Genomic DNA, 20659 nt, shown 5'->3' with positions numbered 1-20659 from the left:
TATTATTTTAATCTTTTGCAGTCAGAAGGTATTCATGTATTGAGTAGGCAGATAAATACTAAATCTTATATATATTAAGTAATCAGAAAATATTATAAATTGTTACTGATTCCCTTTGACTTAAAAAGCACTGATAAACTTAACTTTACATAATTTAATGGAATTTAGATCCACTTTTGAGAAAACAGACAATACACTAACAGGGTATAAAAACTGACTCGTATCTGAATTTTTGAAAGTCTTCTTTGCTTATAAACAAAGTAAAATGTATTTTACTATAGTAAGATTATCTTGATCTTTCAACACATCAGAAATCCACATAGAACATTGAAAATACATTTAGGAGACATAATTACCAATATTTCTTAACATATTAAATAAAAAAATAATTAGACAACATTTGTAGTGGTAAGCAATAGAATAGAATATATTTTTCTAGTTTTAAGCAGGACAAAGATTTAATACAGATATTACGAAGGTCATAGAATAACCAAGATATCAGCATGTCAGTTTAGGGAATGAGAGGGCACGAAAGATAAACAAACCACATACTGAAAGTGGCCACCTGGAGACCCCAATGAAGCTGAATGCTGATCAACTCCTGAGCTTTTGTTACTAATGTCTTTGAAAGTGGGATCCTGCTGCCACAGTGCTCACTAGGAAGGATGGGTGGGGAGGATAGATTCTGTGAAGCACCTGCATTTGCCTGTTCTTTCTTATAAAAGGAAGTCTTGTTCAGCACTCTCTTTATTAGAATCTAATTCACATATCTGCTCCCTCAAGAAGGCAAATTAAGTAAGAATTTTGGTTTCCACTATGGGGTTGACAAAAATAAAAACATTTCCAAAATATTTAAAGGGGTTCAGTAACCAAAAATCACAGCAGATATCCATCAGAGACAGTACTAAAAATATGTATATTTATATGGTGAAGTCTTTATATTAGTGGATTTTGATTAAGCAGAAATAAATATAAAAACTATCACAAATGATAGGTTAAAGCTGTTTAATTTCATATTTTGGTTTTATTAGTAAATGTATTTAAATGAATTTTGATAATTTGGCAGATGATGTCATAGCACTCTATGAAAATGCCAGGAGCATATCAGGTAGTTGAATAAATATCCCATTTTGCAAAGGCATCTTTGGATATTCCCCAGAGCTTTACTTGAAAAACCAGCAGTTTTGTGTACACTATAGATTATGAATGTTTGTTCAACTTAATTAAATATGGCTTGATATGAAATTGAAACTTTGTAAATACAGGAATTTTTTTTAAGTTCTCAATATTTTTCTACTGTGTGAAATATGTCCAAAATAATTTCATCAAATAAATGCAATTTATTGATGCCAGAATCATCTAATATTTACATTATTTGAGAGCTTTAACTTACCTATAATCATTTTTTCTCTGGAAATTTCTAGAGTCTATAACAGTCAAGAATAAGAATGTAAGCAAAGTAATTTATAAGGTCAGTGCACAAGAATGTGTCTACTTTTGCCTGTTGTCCACATGTTATAACTCCATGAATATCACTCATAGCATACTTCCCCTTAATCTTGAAACAATTCAAATGATCTGATTTTGAGGTATCCAAACTGAAGTACATTGAATATATTAGCTTCTTTAAAATAACTGTGGTAAGCTTGATAGTAAGGATGAAGATAGAAAATAAAACAAAAAATGCAGAGAGAGGTTTAAGATTGTGGCATAGAACACACCTCATTCCACCTACATACCAATTCTACAGCTATAGATTGATCAACTCCCTCAGAGAAAGAGCTGTGAACTAGATAACAGCTTCTCTGCAAGAAGGTCCACATTGATATAGTAGAAGAGGCAGAGACACAGATTCTCAATAAACTTTATACCCAGTGCGGCAAGACCCTAGCAGGAGGAAGCCCACAATTAGAGACTTCACTCTGAGGAGCTAGGAGTTCCAGCCCCACCTCAGGCAACCCTAACCTGAGAACTTGCACTGGAAATATGAATCTCCAAAAGTTAGGGTTTGAAAATCAGTGGGTCTTACATTCAGGATACCCAAAAGCCTGTGAGGAATGGATAGACTGCTTTCAAACGGCCTCTGTGCAGACTCATTGATACCAAGACCCACTGCAAAAGCACCAATTTGAAAAATGCCTAGACCCCAAGTGAAGATTTACTAGCTAATCTTAGGAGTCATTTGAGGCTTTCTCTGGGGATGGAGGCACTGATGGGAACCATTTTTGCTCTCACACTCTACCTTGGAAGAGCCAGCCCTGGGGAGCACCAGTTTCTATGATCCTTCTACCTTGCTAGTGCTAGCTGGCTTACCTTATCCGCATACTCTCCCAAAGCCTCACTGAAAGCAATGATCTCACCTCTCCCATGAGCCTCATGTGGCCTTGCTGCAGTCAGTAGGCTGCCCCAGCTCTGCTCCTCCCTGATTTTATAGTCCTGTTGAAGTTGATGTCTTTGCTCCATCCACAAGCCCTCTTATGAATCTGCTGAAGCTGGCAAGCTCACCCCAACTCTGTGGCCCCACATAAGTTGGCAAGCATACATGGCCCATACAGGGGACACTCCTTGAGCACTGGGCTCAGGTGCCAAGGGGGTCTGCATATCTGGACCCCATAGGTTTGAAATAATTGGAAAGAAAGTTCTTGGTAAGCTACCACTCCCAGGATACAACACAGACACCCTCAAACTTTTTGTGACAAAGGCTTCTTTATTTGTCCTGGATGATCAGCCTAAAGGTCAGCTTCAGATTTACAATAAGCCTAGAGGCTGCAAAGAGTTCTCAGCAAATGTAGGTTGGGAATGCCATCTTCATGTTCTCTTTTGGCCTTGCTACAGCTCACAAGTACTTCTCAGAAAGGACATTATACACTCATTTGGAACCCTGGTTTTTGCAACTGCATCCAAGGAGACAGAAGAAGGTAAAACCCTGAGGGGGGAAAAAAAACTTAAAAATATAGATTTAATTTACCTGATAAAGAGTTAAAGTAATTGTCTCTGAACATGCATAACACTGGGTGAACACAGTGAGAAGTTCAACAGAGACATAAAAAAATATAGGGAACTATAAAAAAGAAGTCACAGAGCTGAAGAATATAAGAACTGAACTAAAAATACACTGCTGCTGCTGCTAAATAGACTAGAAAAGTTCAAAAGCAGTCTTGATGAAGCAAAGAACTAATCAGCAACGTAAAAGCCAGAACAGTGGAGCTCACCCAAAGAGAGTAGCTAAAAATAATAATAATTAAAATGTCAAAGAAAGGAGAGAGTTTTAAAAGTAGCAAAAAAAAAAACAACGCAAAATGAACAAACAAAAAACTACCTTTTCAGTTCAGTTCAGTTCAGTCGCTCAGTCATGTCCGACTCTCCGCGACCCCATGAATCACAGCTCACCAGGCCTCCCTGATCATCACCAACTCCCGGAGTTCACTCAAACTCATGTCCACAGAGTCGGTGATGCCATCCAGCCATCTCATTCTCTGTCGTCCCCTTCTCCTCCCGCCCCCAACCTTTCCTAGCATCAGAGTCTTTTCCAGTGAGTCAACTCGTCGCATGAGGTGGCCAAAGTATTGCAGTTTCAGCTTTAGCATCAGTCCTTCCAATGAAAACCCAGGATTGATCTCCTTTAGAATGGACTGGTTGGATCTCCTTGCAGTACAAGGGACTCGCAAGAGTCTTCTCCAGCACCACAGGTCAAAAGTATCAATTCTTCGGCAATCAGCTTTCTTCACAGTCCAACTCTCACATCCATACATGACCACAAGTAAATCCCAAAGTAAATCCCCTTAAGACTATCAGCTGGCTTCTTAACAGAAACTTTGCAGGCCAGAAGGAAATAGAATGATATAGTCAAAGTGCTGAAGGTGCAAAAACCAAACAAAGATATCTAATCAAGAATACTCTATTTAACAAAGTTAGGTTATGAGATAAAGATACACACAGACTGAAAGTAAAGAATAGAAAAAAACATCCTGTGCAAATGAAAACAAAAGGAAAGCTGGTATAGCTCTACTCATATCAGACAAATCAGACTTAAAACAAAAACTATAAAAGGCAAAGAAAGATAACACATTATGATAAAGGAGTCAAGCTGATAGGAATGACATAAATATATAATCCAACTTGCAAATATACAGTCACTCAACAAATAAGCACCTAAATATATAAAGCAAATATTAAAAGACTTAAAGGGAGAAATTGACAACACCAAAATAATAGAAGGGAGATTTAATACCTCATTAACATCAATGGACAAACTATCCAGACAAATCAATTTTAAAAATTGGACTTAAAAATATAGCAGTTGTTATAATAGCCAGGACATGGAAGCAACCTAGATGTCCATCTGCAGACGAATGGATAAGAAAGCTTTGGTACATATACACAATGGAGTATTATTCAACCATTAAAAAGAATACATTTGAATCAGTTCTAATGAGGTGGATGAAACTGGAGCCTATTATACAGAGTGAAGTAAGCCAGAAAGAAAAACACCAATACAGTATACTAACACATATATATGGAATTTAGAAAGATGCAAATGATAACCCTGTATACGAGACAGCAAAAGAGACACAGATGTATAGAACAGTCTTTGGGACTCTATGGGAGAGGGTGAGGGTGGGATGATTTGGGAGAATGGCATTGAAACACGTATGTTGTCATATGTGAAACGAATCACTAGTTCAGGGTCGATGCATGTTATAGGATGCTCGGGGCTGGCATGCGGGGATGACCCAGAGGGAGGATAAAGGGAGGAGGGAGGTGGGAGGGGGGTTCAGGAGGGGGAACTTATGTAAACCCGGGGCAAATTCATATCAATGTATGGCAAAACCAACCAATATAATATTGTAAAATAATTTGCCTCCAATAAAAAATAAATTAACTACATAAAAAAAAAATAAAATAAAATAAAGTTGAGTTTTCACTAAAAAAAAAAAAAAAAAAAAATAGCAGTTGACCTTTATATATATATATGAAATGATCAATTCAAAATCAGCAGAATACATATTATTAAGTGCACATGGAATTTCCTCTAGGTTAGATCACATATTAAGCCAGAAACAAAGGCCCCAATAAATTGAAATAGTTTGAAATCATATTGAGCATTTTTTTTTCTGACCACAATACTATAAAACTAGAAATCAATTACAAGAAGAAAGCTAAATAAGTCAGCAATATATCATTAAAGAACATAATACTGAGAGAAATCAAGAATTACTAGAGACAAATTAAAGTAGAAAAACAGTGCTCCAAAATTTATGAAACGTAGGAAAATCAGTTCTAAGAGAAAAATTCATAGTAATATAGGCCTACCTCAAGAAATAAGAAAAATTGGAAATCAACAATCCATTCTTAAAAGTAAAGGAATTGAGAAAAATATGAAAAACAAATTCAAAGTTATTAGAAAGAAAGAAATAATAAATACCAGAGCATAAATAAATAACATAGACACTACAAATAAAACAATAGAAATTAAACTAAAAACTGTTTTAATTTGGGGGGGGAGGGGAAGATAAAATCCACAAACATTTTTACCTAAGGAAACAAAAAGAAAAAAATCTCAAATAAATAAAATAAATGAAAAAAAAATCACAATTCATATAGATACACAAAATCCCTGAAAAGCCAAAGTAGTCATGAGAAAGAAGAATGGAGCTGGAGAAGTCAACCTTCCTTACTCCAGATTATATTTCAAAGCTACAGTCATCAAGAGAGTATAATACTGGCACAAAAACAGAAATATTGACCAATGGAACAAGACAGAAAGCCAAGAAATAATCCCATGCACCTGTGGGTATCTTAATTTTAACAAAGGAGGCAAGAATATACAATGAGGCAAAGACAAACTCTTCAGTAAGTGGTGCTGGGAAAGCTGGACAGCTACATGTAAAAGGACAAAATTAGAACACTTCCTAACACTGTACACAAAGGTAAACTCAAAATGGATTAAAGACCTAAATGTAAGACCAGAAACTTTAAAACTCTTAGAGGAAAACTTAGGGAGAAAATTTGATGACACAATCAAAGCAAGATCCTCTATGGCCCACCTCCTAGAGTAACAGAAATAAAAACAAAAGTAAACAAGTAGGATCTGCTTAAGCTTAAAAACTTTTACACAAGAAAGGAAACTATAAGCAAGGTGAAAAGACAGCCCTCAGAATGGGAGAAAATCATAGTAAATGAAACAGTTGACAAAGGATTAATTTCCAAGATATACAAACAGTTTAAGCAATTCAATACCAGAAAAATAAAAGCTAATCAAAAAGTGGGAAAAACACCTAAACATACATTTCTCTAAAGAAGACATGCAAATGACTAACAAACACATGAAAAGATGTTCAATATCACTCATTATTAGAGAAATGCAAATCAAAATTGCAATGAGGCATCACCTCACACCAGTCAGAATGGCCATCATCAAAACATCTACAAACAATAAATGCTGGAAAGGGTGTGGAGAAAAGGGAACCCTCTTGCACTGTTTGTAGGAATGTAAATTGATACAGCCACTATATAGAAAATGGAATGAAGTTGCCTTAAAAAACTAGGAATAAAACCACCATATGAACCAGCAATCCCATTCCTAGATTCCTAGGCATATAACCCTGAGAAAGCCAAAACTGAAAAGTCACTTGTACCCCAATATTAATTGCAACACTATTTATGATAGCAAGAATATGTAAGCAACCTAAATGTCCATTGACAGATGAATGGATAAATAAGTAGTGGTACATATATACGATGGAATATTACTCAGCCATAAAAAGGAACACACTTGAACAAGTTCTAATGAGGTGGAAGATCATAGAGCTTATTATACAGAGTAAAGAAAGTCAGAGAGAGAAAGATAAATATTGTGTACTAATGCATGTATACAGAATCTAGAAAGATGGTACCAAAGAATTTATTTGCAGGGCAGCAATGGAAAACAGACATAGAGAACAGACTTACGGACATGGGGAGAGTGGAGGAGAGGGTGAGATGTATGGAGTAACATGGAAACTAACATTCAGTTCAGTTCAGTTACTCAGTCATGTCTCACTCTTGGCAATCCAATGGAATGCTGCACGCCAGGCTTCCCTGTACATCTTCCCTGCCAACTCCTGGAGCTTGCTCAAACTCATGTCCATTGAGTCAGTGATGCCATCCAACCATCTCATTCTCTGATGGCCCCTTTTCCTTCTACCTTCAATCTTTCCCAGCATCAGGGTATTTTCCAATAAGTCAGTTTTTTGCATCAGGTAGCCAAAGTATTGGAGTTTCAGCTTCAGCATCAGTACTTCCAATGAATATTCAGGACTGATTTCCTTTAGAATTGACTGGTTTGATCTTCTTGAAGTCCAAGGAACTCTCAAGTCTTGTCCAACACCACAGTTCAAAAGCGTCAATTCTTCGGCGATCAGCTTTCTTCACAGTCCAACTCTCACATCCATACATGACCACGGGAAAAACCATAGCCTTGACTAGACGGACCTTTGTTGGCAAAGTTATGGCTCTGCTATTTAATATGCTATCCAGGTTGGTCACAGATTTTCTTCCAAGGAGTAAGCATCTTTTAATTTCATGGCTGAAATCACCATCTGCAGTGATTTTGAAGCCCAAGAAAATAAAGTCTATCACTGTTTCCATTGTTTCCCCATCTATTTGCCATGAAGTGACGGGACTGGATGCCAAGAAATTAGTTTTTTGAACGTTGAGTTTTAAGCCAGCTTTTCCACTCGCCTCTTTAACTTTCATCAAAAGTCTTTAAGTGGAAAGTGGAGTCGCTCAGTCATGTCTGACTCTTTGCAACCCCAAGGACCGTAGCCTACCAGGCTCCTCCATCCATGGGATTTTCCAGGCAATAGTACTGGAGTGGGTTGCCATTTCCTTCTCCAGGGGATCTTCCCAAGCCAGGGAGTCTTAAAGAGTCTTTAAGTTCCTCTTAACTTTCTACCATAAGGGTGGTGTCATCTGGGTATCTGAGGGTATTTATATTTCTCCCAGCAATCTTGATTCCAGCTTGTGCTTCATCCAGCTTGACATTTTGCGTGATGTACTCTGTATATAAGTTAAATAAGCAGGGTGACAATATATAGCCTTGACGTTTTCCTTTCTAAATTTGAAACCAGTCTGTTGTTGCATGTCTGTTACTAACTGTTGTTTCTCAACCTGCATACAGATTTCTCACGGGGCAGTTAAGGTGGTCTGGTATTCCCATCTCTTGAAGAATTTTCCACAGTTGTGATCCACACAGTCAAAGGCTTTGGCATAATGAGGAAAGCAGAAATAGATGTTGTTTTTGGAATTCTCTTGCTTTTTCTATGATCCAATGGTTGTTGGCAATTTGATCTCTGGTTCCTCTGCCTTTTCCAACCTGAACATCTGAAAGTTCACAGTTCACGTATTGTTAAAGCCTGGCTTGGAGAATTGTGAGCATTACTTTGCTAGTGTGAATTGAGTGCACTTTTGAGGTAGTTTGAACATTTTTTGGCATTGTCCTTCTTTGGGATTGTAATGAAACCTGACCTTTTCCAGTCCTGTGGCCACTGCTAAGTTTTCCAAATTTGCTGGCATATTGATAGAAGCACTTTCACAGCATCATCTTTTAGGATTTGAAATAGCTCCACTGAAATTCTATCACCTCCTCTAACTTTGTTTGTAGTGAGCTTCGTAAGGCCCATTTAACTTTACTTTCCAGGATGTCTGGCTCTAGGTGAATGATCACACCATTGTGCTTATATGGGTCGTTAAGATCTCTTTTTTATAGTTCTGTTTATTCCTGCCACCTCTTCTTAATATCTTCTGCTTCTGTTAGGTCCATACCATTTCTGTCCTTTATTGTGCCCATCATTGCATGAAATGTTCCCTTGGTATCACTAATTTTCTTGAAGAGATCTCTGCTGCTGCTGCTGTGGCTTCAGTCGTGTCCGACTCTGTGCGACCCCATTGACGGCAGCTGACCAGGCTTCGCCATCCCTGGGATTCTCCAGGCAAGAACACTGGAGTGGGTTGCCATTTCCTTCTCCAATGTGTGAAAGTGAAAAGTGAAAGTGAAGTTGCTCAGTCGTGTCCGACTAGTAGCGACCCCATGGACTGCAGCCCACCAGGCTCCTCTGTCCATGCAATTTTCTAGGCATGAGTGCTGGAGTGGCTTGCCATTGCCTTATCTGAAGAGATCTCTAGTCTTTCCTATTCTATTATTTTCCTCTATTTCTTTGCATTGATCACTGTGGAATGCTTTCTTCTCTCTCTCATGCTCTTCTTTGGAACTCTGCATTCAAATGGCTATATCTTTCCTTTTCTCCTTTGCCTTTCACGTCTCTTCTTTTCTTAGATATTTGTAAGGCCTCCTCAGACAACCATTTTGCCTTTTGCATTTCTTTTTCTTGGGGATAGTCTTGATCAATGTGTCCTGTACAATGTTAGGAAACTCCATCTATAGTTCTTCAGGCACTGTATCACTTCTAATCCCTTGAATCTATTTGTCACTTCCACTGTATAATCATAAGGTCTTTGATCTAGGTCATACCTGAATTACCATATGTAAAATAGATTGCCAACTGGAATTTGCTGTATGTTGCAGGAAACTCAAACAGGGGCTCTGTATCAATCTAGCATGGTCGGATGGGGAGTGAGACGGGAAGGAGGTTCAAGAGGGAGGAGATATATGTATACCTATGGCTGATTCATGTTGAGGTTTGATAGAAAACACAAAATTATGTTAAACAATTATCCTACTATTAAAAAATAAATAAATTAAAAAAATGAAAAGAGAGATTGTTACAAGTGATACCAGAGAAATGCATAGGATCATAAAATTATACACTAACAAATTGACAACCTGAAAGAAATGGATAAATTCTTTGAAAAAATACAATAAATTACTATAAAATTTCTTTGGAATCATAAAGACCTTGAATAGTGTAATTACTCTTAAGATAGCAAAACAAAGCTGGAGGCATCATGCTTCCTGATTACAAACAATACTACAAACTTATAGTAATAAAAAGAATATGGCCTTCCATGGAAACAGATACATATATCAATGGAAAAGAATAAAGAACCCAGAAATAAACTCACAGATAATAACATTAATAATAAAAGAGCCAAGGATATGCAATGGGGAAGAACAGTCCCTTAAATAAATTGTGTCGGGAAGATTGGACAGCCATATCAAAAGATTGAAATTGGACCACTATCTTACACCATACATAAAAATAAATACAAAACGGATTAATGACTTGCATGTGATACTGAAACCATAAAACCTTCTAGAAAGAAACATAGGTGCTAAGCTCCTTGAGTTTGAGCAAACTCCTGGAGATAGTGAACGAAAGGGAAGCCTGGCATGCAAAAGTCCATGGGCTCACAGACACAACTGAGTGACTGAACAACAGCAGAGCTCCTTGATTTCACACTTCTTGTGGACTTTCGGGCTCTTAGCCAAAAAAACAACGGCAACCAAAGCAAAACCAAGCAAGTAGAGTGCATTAAATAAAATGCATCTGGACAGCAAAGGATACCATCTGCAAAATAAAAAAAAAACCAAACACAGCATCTTTTTGTGTGACTGTTGTCAATCTGAATTTCTTCTTAGGAAAAATATCTATTTGGATTCTCTACCTATGTTTTTGATTGGATTGCTGGCTGTTTTGCTATTGAGGTATTTGAGGTATTGATGTGTTGTGGATATTAGCTCCTTACCAAGCATGTGGTTTGCAAATATTTTTTCCAACATGCTTTTCCTAAGAAGAAATTCAGATTGACAGCAGCCACACAAAAAGATGTTCAACATCACTATCAGAGAAATGCAAATCAAAACCACAGTAAGATGTCATCTCACACCTGTTAGAATGACAGTTACCAAAACTACATGAAATAATAAGTGCTAGAGACGATGTGGAGAAAAGGGAAACCTTGTACACTGTTGGTGGAAATGTCAATTGGTGCAGCCACTATGCAAAACACTATGGAGTTTACTCATAAAATTAAAAATAAAACTATCATATAACCCAGGTATTCCACTTCTGTGTACTTAACCTAAGAAAATGAACACACTAATTCAAAAAGATATATGTGTTTCTATGTTTAATACAGCATTATTTACAATAATTAAGATATGGAAGCAAATTACTGCCTATATATGGATAATGATGTGATGCATATATATTTGTGTGTGTGTGTGTGCTCAGTTGCTCAGTTATGTTCAACTATTTATGACTCGATGGAATGTAGCCCTACAGGCGCCTCTCTCCATGGGATCTTTTAGGCAAGAATACTCAAGTGAGTTGCCATTTCCTCCACTAGACAATCTTCCTGACCCAGGGATTGAATGCATATCTCCTGTGTCTCCTGCGTTGCAGGCAGATTCTTTACCTGCTGAGTGTTTCCCTCCAATGCCTCAGCAGTTTAAAAATCCACCTGAGAAGCAGGGGACACGATTTTAATCTCTGAGTCAGTACGATCCACTGGAGGAGGGTATGGCAACCGACTCCATTATTCTTTCCAGAAAATCCCATGATCAGAGGAGCCTGGTGGGCTGTGGTCCATGGGGTCTCAAAGAGTTGGATGCAACTGAGGAGAGCTCTCTTTCTCTCTCTCTCCCCCTCTCTCACACACACACAAATATACACACAGTGGATACTGCTCAGCCAAATAAAAAGAAGGAAATGTCATTTTCTATAGCAGACCAAAGGGTGTTATGCTAAATGAAACAAATCAGACAATTTCACTTATATATGGAGTATAAAAAACAAAGCAAACATACAACACAGAACTATATACAGAGGACAGATGGGCAGTTATCAGATTGGAAAGGGTAAAAGAGTTGGGGAAATAAGTGAAGGGGGTCAACTGTAGGATGATGGATGGTAACTAGACTTATTATGGTAATTGCTTCGCAATGTGTACAAAGATTGATTGCTTTATGATTTACCTCTGAAACAAATAAAATATTATATACCATTTACCTCAGTTAAAAATAAAAAGCAAACAGAATAACCCATAACACAAACCTGAGATGATTTTGTCTAAGGCCATGCCTCTTAAAAATTTTGAATGGTCCTGAGATCATGGCACAAAGTGTCTTAGCATCTTGGCGAATTAAACATTATTCTCCATATAACCTGACGAAATTTCCCGGATATAAGGAAAGTTAGAAAAATTTTATTAAAGTAAAAAATTATGAAATTGGAGGCATTTCTCTTTTGAAGCACTCAAAGACATTAAACAAGAATATTAGTAAAATGTAACAAATGTGAGTGAATATCTTGCACCTGTGATTTAGGGATTCTTTATGAAGTAGCAAAGAATAAGTAGATAGGTGATGGCTCTCTTAAGCGAGAGTAAAAAATAAAATTTATACACAAATACAACACTAAGGAAAACGATAGGCTCAACTCATTTCTGCGGACATCCCATAACATACAATTTTCACTTCTTTCCATCATCTAAGATGATGCTCACTTCTCCATGCTCATTTTCAATAGACGACATGGAAGGAAGAAATTAATTTCCTGCAGTTGTTCAGGTTTTGTCTCACGACTGGGGCTAAATCTATTGAATTTAGATTCTGAATCTCTAGATATAATCAGTGATGAAATATATTCCTTCATTCCAGGAAATAAACGGCTTATTTATTTTATTAATATGTGTTGTTTGAATACATTATGAAGTATTTGAAGCTAAAACTGCCTTTACCCACTTAACACTTTGTAAGCTACAGGCTGTTGCAACTCTAATAGCTAGTATATAGTGATTGAAAGAAAAGTGAAAGTGAAGTCACTCAGTCATGTCCGACTCTGCCACCCCATGGACTGTAGCTCGCCAGGCTTCTCCATCCATGGGATTTTCCAGGTAAGAGTACTGGAGTGGATTGCCATTTATTTAGTTGTTGGTAATTACAGAAATTCTTAAAGCCAGAACTTTATGATTTAAGTTGAGGCAATTTCACCAACACAGTGGTATATAACGTGCTTACCATGCTTAAACAAGTGATTTGGATAATTTTAAATATTCCATAAATGCCTTCCAGACAGTAGAATGGATATGGCAGTGTAATATTTCTCTTCAATTGTAATATCTGATTTCGTTAAGCTCCTCAGACTTCACAAGGTCTAAACTATACCACATGAGATACACAAATTATGCACAACTTCTGCTTATGTACTTACATTGATGTCTTCCAAATCTAAGTTGTTCAGAATAATATTGTTCCTCTTCCAAATGATGGGGGGTTTCAGTGCTCCCTGAATGGCGCAGCTCAGAACGGTACTCTGCCCCACTGTTGCGGCTGTGACGCTTAGTTTCTGATCTTCAGGCAGACTCAACTGGATAACCTCTGAAAACATAAAGTGTCAGGAATGTTGAGGAGCATGTAGTTTTGTAAAGTTAATTAGTATAAAGTTTCTGAATACAACTAATTAAAGCTTTTAAATTGTATAAAATGGAGAAAAGCTTGTGATGAAATGAGAAAAAGAGTAAATTGTTTCCAATAAAAGGTCAGAATGACATTTCAGTTTCTTTGATTGACAGGCATCCTCATGAGGCACAGAACTATTAAACATGAAATGAATATCAGAAGTAGAGTTATAATAAGCCTGGCAGATTGCACCCAGAAGAGAGATAAATTATTTAACTGCCAAATGGACATGTAGTGTGTCACCGGCATTGAAATAAAAATGATGTTGTTTATTCACTGATAGATTTATATTGTGGGTGAGGTGAGATCATTGCTGGCTGGCTTCAGAGAACACTAGTATAGCTGAATGGGTAAAATGCATCGTTATGCTGGGAAACATGCTGCTGCTGCTGCTAAGTCACTTCAGTCGTGTCCGACTCTGTGTGACCCCATAGACGGAAGCCCACCAGGCTCCCCCGTCCCTGGGATTCTCTAGGCAAGAACACTGGAGTGGGTTGCCATTTCCTTCTCCAATGTGTGAAAGTGAAAAGTGAAAGTGAAGTCGCTCAGTCGTGTCCGACTAGTAGCGACCCCACGGACTGCAGCCTACCAGGCTCCTCCATCCATGGGATTTTCTAGGCAATAGTACTGGAGTGGCTTGCCATTGCCTTCTCCGGCTGGGAAACATAAATTGACTCTAAAGGAGTAAGATTTATTTGGGAAGTTGAAGGAGGAAAAACTGAAATTCACCAACCAAACAACAATTTCCTAAAATTCTGTCAGCTGCCTCTATCACACAGTGTGAGTACAGTAAAGCCATTTCTTAATTCATAAAATTTACATATATTTTAAATAACCATTGAACACTTTTCTAATTATAATGCTATAGCAGGAAATATTATTTGAATTTGGATCTGCTTTCCTGTCCCGATTCTAGACAATCCTTACCAATATTGGGAATGAACTGTGTCATTCCCAGCATCACCCATTATCAGGAGAAATGCCTGGGATAATCCCGCCTGTCTTCATCCATTTGACAATTGCCCTTTAGTTTTCAAATGACATTCACTGGCATGCTATCATTTCTATGCCATGATGGAGTCTTGCATTTTGATTTTGCTCATTGTCTTTCAGGACAGAAAGAGCAAAGTCACTATTCTCACTGAAATTTCTGTGGGGGTGGAGAGACCATAATTGTCTTTTGTTCCTTTGTTGCTGTTGATGATACTTTTTATGATGGGGGAGTTGACTGTCAAAAGTGGTGGTTTTTCATTTGCAATCAATATTATCAGGTACAGTCAGTGCTGTCTCCTCCCTTCCTTTTCACCACTACAACTTTTTGTCTCTCTCTGAATCCTGTCTTCTTCTTAAGGAGGAAGGTAAATGCTAATCAAATGATTTTTATAGAAAGAGCCTGCCTGCCAATGCATTACACACAAGAGATGTGGGTTTTATCCCTGGGTCAGGAAGATTCCCTGGAGGAGGAAATGGCAACCCATTCCAGTACTCTTGCCTGGAGAATCCCATGGACAGAGAGGCCTTGAGGGCTACAGTCCATGGGGTCACAAAGAGTCAGACAGGACAGAAGCGACTTAGCATACAGTGTGCATTCAGCAAACAGTTCTTTGAATTTTTGGTACTATTAAAAATTGTAACATCAAAAATAGCACATATCTTTGTCTCAGAATGCCAGAATTTAACATATTATCCCCTACATGCACTTGTTAAGTGCTGTTATATAAGATCTTGTCTTTAAACCTAAAAGTCATAGTTATTTAAGCCCTCATTGTTTTGTGTTGTCAAAGGATGGGACAGGCAATCTTTTGAAATTGAAAAACCCTATGAGTAGAGACTCAGTCAAATTTATTCTTTTGTTCATTACACCACTGAATGAAATGAAAGAAATGAGGAACAAGTGTCTTGGCCAGTCATTTGTATTGACAATTTAATGTTCCTTAATGACATTTATCCGTATTCACATTTTATTTCAATGTTCCCTGAGTAATAAGACCATAGGGAATATGGTCAATCATCTTTTCTCTAATATTCACTCTGTTGTACTTTTCTATAGATATATAATTATATGAAATCTCTAAAAGAAAATATATTTCACTAATTAGACTCATGACATTTTTGATAATTGTAGACAGGGTATCTTTATGTCTTTTTATTTATATTACAAACTTAAAGGGAAGACAGAAAACTATAAAAGTAATAGCATAATGTAGGGTGCCACATAAGAATTATTAATAATTTTCATTAGCATTCCTGAATTTCAGTTTCTGGTTCCTCATAAAATCATGTGCAAGATAATGAGACATCTGATTATAAAAACAGCATGTTAACATTGGCTATTCTGACATTTAATAATAGAGTTGGTACTGAGTCACCTTGAAATACCTTCACTAAACTTTTGCATCTGGTATTAGGTCTTAGGCCATTCAAATAGTTGTGCTTTCAGTAGTTATATATTACAATGCTAATTAGATAACATGAATATCTTAAAATAAATGCTGAGATTTGGCATAACATTATGTAGGACATCCTTTTAAAATGTAATTTTTTGAGAGGTTGCCTAATTAGAATTAAGAATTACTATTCACCCAGGGAATATTAACATGCACAGCAAAAATTTTTATGTTAATTTGGAGATTATGTTTTTAAATGATTTTAAAAATTATCTCAGTAATATGTGCTATTAACTAATACGTATTTTAAAGAGTCTTTAGACCTTTTTTCCTATAGGTTTCATGTTACACATTTCACCTTTTCCTTAATAATTATATAGAGCTACATGCACAAATATAATTATGTTTAAAAGTTGTTCTTCAAAATCAAGTGGTGCTTTCCTTAAGAAAATTTAGCTGCAAGATTTCTTTTATTTACAAAATTGACATGGTCATCATTAATCATCTTTCTTTTAGTTATTACCAGACTAAGATTTAGTCTCAAAAAATCACAAATGTTAAATATTGTTATTCTTGTATTCTAATGTCTTTCAAGATGCTTTTATGGTAAGTAAAATGTTTATAAAATATGTCACACTCATATATCTCATAGAGAAATGATGCTTATACCTAGAAATACATTAACAACCTGAAACAATAGTTATGAAACCAATTATGTGAGCCAGTTTAAAGAGGTGAGATTGAGTGTATCTGAGTGTTTCTGTGTATGTTAGTGATTATAGTTGTTAGTTTAGAAATAAGAATTTTAAAGAAAAAATGTTGAAAATGTAATTCTATATCAGTTACAATTAATACACAACTTTGTGGATATACATCAATGACATTTTTTTTTTTTTGCATTCTGTCCACAAATATCTTATGGTAGTTATGCACAGGCAAGGAACTTATGTGCAGTGGATAGCATCTATCATTTTAGTACTCTGTCTCTTTAGCTTCAATGATAATGCACATTTGAAGGTCTTCTTTAAAATCATGCATCACATGACAGAATGTCATTTAATGTCCTGACCAAAGGTAAAAGCACATAGGTTAGATATAACAGATATTACTGAGCTTTTTGAAACATGTCAGTACTTTTTTTTGACCTATAAGCTTGGCCTCTTATTGGAAGCTGTCTCAAGAATTCAAAGAAACCAGAGCTCTAGTTATGGTGTTTCCTTTGATCTTGTATTATGAAGACTATCAATGCCATTTCCAGATCAGCTTCTTTTGTTTTCTTACTTGGAAAGGCTGAGAGGCAAAAAAATAGTTTTTCTATGGATCTCTTTTTATACTTTCACAATTTGACTTAGAGGAGTATAAAGTGTTTGTTTTCAAAGGAATGAAAAATTGAATTCTTCTCTAGCAGAACCTGAAGTTGGATAGACAAGAGTAGTTGAATACAACTTTAAGTACTTTATTCCAATAGTAACTAGTTGATAGGAATAGCAATAAGAACTATGGTAAAGTTATTATTTCAAGTAGTACAGAAAGGGAAGAAAATATTTCGAATATTTGTGAAACACCAGTTTATAAAAGAAGATCATTTTAGTAACTGAAAATCAATTCTGTATATCATAATTTATCACAAACAGAATTCTGTTCTTCTAACACCTACATCTTTTCAAGTTCCTAAGTGTATACTTATGTTGAATATCTAATTTATTTAAATATTAGCCTCATAATTTGTTGAGCAGATCATGCTTATAGTTCCTGCTGTAGGAATGAAACCTAGAAGATATTTAATCAGTGATATTTTCAAATAACATGTATTTTCCCTTCTCTATTCCGCTAACAGAAATTATTAATTAATTAAAAGCAGATAATTATTTAAAAAATCACAACAAAAGACATTTAGGAAGTATAGAAAGAATGAATTAATTATTTTCACAGTAAGAAAACCATAGTCAATGACAAGCTCTTTAACTGGGAAATTATTATGGCATTGTCTACTAAGAAATAAGTGATTTCCAAATAAACGTTAAGTCTGATCTAAGTTGCTGCTGCTGCTGCTGCTGCTAAGTCACTTCAGTCGTGTCCGACTCTGTGTGACCCCATAGACGGAAGCCCACCAGGCTCCCCCGTCCCTGGGATTCTCCAGGCAAGAACACTGTTAGACATGCCAATATATACATTAACTTATTATGAAAAAATGTCTGGAGTTTTTATGCTACTTGATTATCTATAAGCTGTTATATACTTATATCACAATGTGTATTATAAAAACAAAACAAAATGAATTTAAGAAAAGAATTAGAAACTTCTTCAATGGCAATGTATTAGACAATTTGGACAAACTCTTCCACTAAAGAAATAAAACAGCAACAAACAAATAAATAACCCTGAATTAAACATACATAATACATTTTAAAGAATATATGAAAGAGATAATTTTTTTTCTCATTCTTAACTAGGAAAGAAATAAGACATTGAGAAATTTCCCAGACTACGTCCTGAATGGTGTCACATTGCTTTGGGAATTTTTCCACCATAAGAAGATGAGAGAAGCCTAAATGCCCTATGTGGTTTCTCATACCTAGAGGCATGGAACAGATGGGATAGGTACCACCTCCCTCTGTGACAGGAGTTTAAAGTGCCTCACTCTACTAGTGAATGTGTGAATTGCAGGCTACTTTTGTCTAGGTGTCTCATAAAACAGTCTTCCTCTCCATATTAAGATGACATCATTCTAGTTTATCTAACTATTGTTATAAAAATTTTAAAGAAAATATCCAGTGAACAATGAAGGATTATATGGCACACACACAAAAAGACTACAGCATTATGAGAAGAATTATGAAAATGAACAGCAAGATCAAACCAGTCAATCCTAAAGGAAATTAGTCCTAAATATTCATTGGAAGGACTGATTCTGAAGCTGAAACTCTAGTACTTTGGCCACCTGATGTGAAGATGTGACTCACTGGAAAAGACCCTGATGTTGCAAAAGATTGAGGGAAAGAGGAGAAGGGGATGACAGAGGATGAGATGGTTGGATAGCATCACTGACTCAACGGACATGAGTCAGAGCAAACTCTGGGAGATAGTGATGAACAGGGAAAGTGGCATGAAGCAGTTAGTGGGGTCACAAAGAGTCAGATATGACTTAGCAACTGAACAACAAGTTATGAGAATAAGAAGAAATGAAATAACAACAATAACAAACACATCAAGTTTGTAAAATTTAGGTTTATGAAAGCAAAATCAGGTTAGAAATTCTAAAAAAGAACTTAAATATATAATCTACAAACATTATAAGTTGATTAAAGAGCTAAATATTAATTATATAAGTAGAAAATATTGCATTGGTCACAAAGGAATTCTTTTTTTCTGAGAGAATATTGTAAAGACAAAAATAAATGGAAATCTAAAGGTGCAAAGCCTTGTGAATATGGTGGATGAATCAGAACTTCTCAGAGAAGCTGTAACAGCTTTTGCCTGGTTGCAAAGAAATATGTGGTCTTGCATTATCCTAATGGAAGATTATGTGTTTTCTGTTGACTATATTTTTCATCAAGTGCTGCTTTTAGTTGGTCTAACTGAGAAAAGTACTTGTTGGAACTAATCACTTGGTTTTTCAGAAGGAGATTATAATAGAGGATTCCACTTCAATCCCACCATATACACAGCATCGGTTTATTTGAGTAAAGCTGGCCTTTGGTGTGGCTGTTGGTGGCTCCTTTTGCTTGCCCCATGATCACTTCCATTCCACATTATGGTACAGTATCCACTTTTCATTGCACATGACAATTTGTTTAAAAGACAGGATGTTTTCGTTACATTTAAGTAGAGAATCACCTGCAGAAAAATGGTCAAAAAGGCTTTTTTGCTTAACATATGTGGAACCTAAACATAAAAATGATAAACATAACCAAGCTGGTACAAATTATTTTCGGCACTTGATGTGGATATTTTGAGTATGTGGGCTATCTCCCACATGGTGTAATGTTTGTCCTCAATTAACTTCTTGATTTGATCGCTATAAACTTCCTTTGACCTACCCAACCTTGGAGCATCCTCCAGCAATAAATCTCCAGCATGAAACTTCTCAAACCACTTTTAACATATCTGATCAGTCATAACACCTTCTCAAACACTGCATAATTTTTCTTTTAGCATTTCAATTGCATTTTTACCTTTCTTGAAATAATATAGCATAATATGCCAACAATGTTGGATTTTTTTCTTTCATCTTCAATATTTAAATTGCTACACAAAATTTTACCAGTTTTGATAAACTTTAATGTACAGTTACAGACTTTACTTTTTGGGGCTCCAAAATCACTGCAGATGGTGACTGCAGCCATGAAATTAAGACTCCTGCTCTTTGGGAGAAAAGTTATGGCCAACCTAGACAGCATATTAAAAAAAGAGACATTACTTTGCAACAAATGTCCATCTAGTCAAAGCTATGGTTTTTCCAGTAGTCATGTATGGATGTGAGAGTTGGATTATAAAGAAAGCTGAGCACCGAAGAAATGATGCTCTTGAATTGCAGTGTTGGAGAAGACTCTTGAGAGTCCCTTGGACTGCAAGGAGATCCAACCAGTCCATTCTAAAGGCAATAAGTCCTGAATATTCATTGAAAGGACTGATGCTGGAGCTGAAACTCCAATACTCTGTCCACCTGATGTGAAGAACTGACTCATTAGAAAAGACCCTGATAATGGGAAATATTGAAGGCGGAGGAGAGGGGATGACAGAGGATGAGATGTTTGGATGGTATCACCAACTCAATTGACATGAGTTTGAGTAAACTCCGGGAGTTGGCGATGGACAGGGAGGCCTGGCATTCTACAGTCCATGGGGTCGCAAAGAGTCAGACACAATT

General features: G+C 36.3%; 1 protein-coding gene across 3 annotated transcripts in view; it reads right to left on the bottom strand.

The window, feature by feature from the left end:
* FSTL5 (follistatin like 5) overlaps positions 1-20659 on the bottom strand; it is an 882948-nt gene that overhangs the window by 313320 nt on the left and 548969 nt on the right. For all 3 annotated transcript variants that reach the window (XM_055405237.2, XM_088827832.1, XM_088827833.1), the window contains exon 6: positions 13155-13321. In XM_055405237.2, the coding sequence (XP_055261212.1) occupies positions 13155-13321 (167 nt within the window). The remainder of the gene's footprint in view (positions 1-13154; positions 13322-20659) is intronic.

Source organism: Moschus berezovskii, chromosome 19 (genome assembly GCF_049115385.1).
Source record: "Moschus berezovskii isolate FMDL1 chromosome 19, NW_MosBer_1.0, whole genome shotgun sequence".
Classification (NCBI taxonomy): Eukaryota; Metazoa; Chordata; class Mammalia; order Artiodactyla; family Moschidae; genus Moschus; species Moschus berezovskii.
Note: the sequence above shows the minus strand (reverse complement) of the source record. Positions and strands in the feature narration are given on the sequence as shown.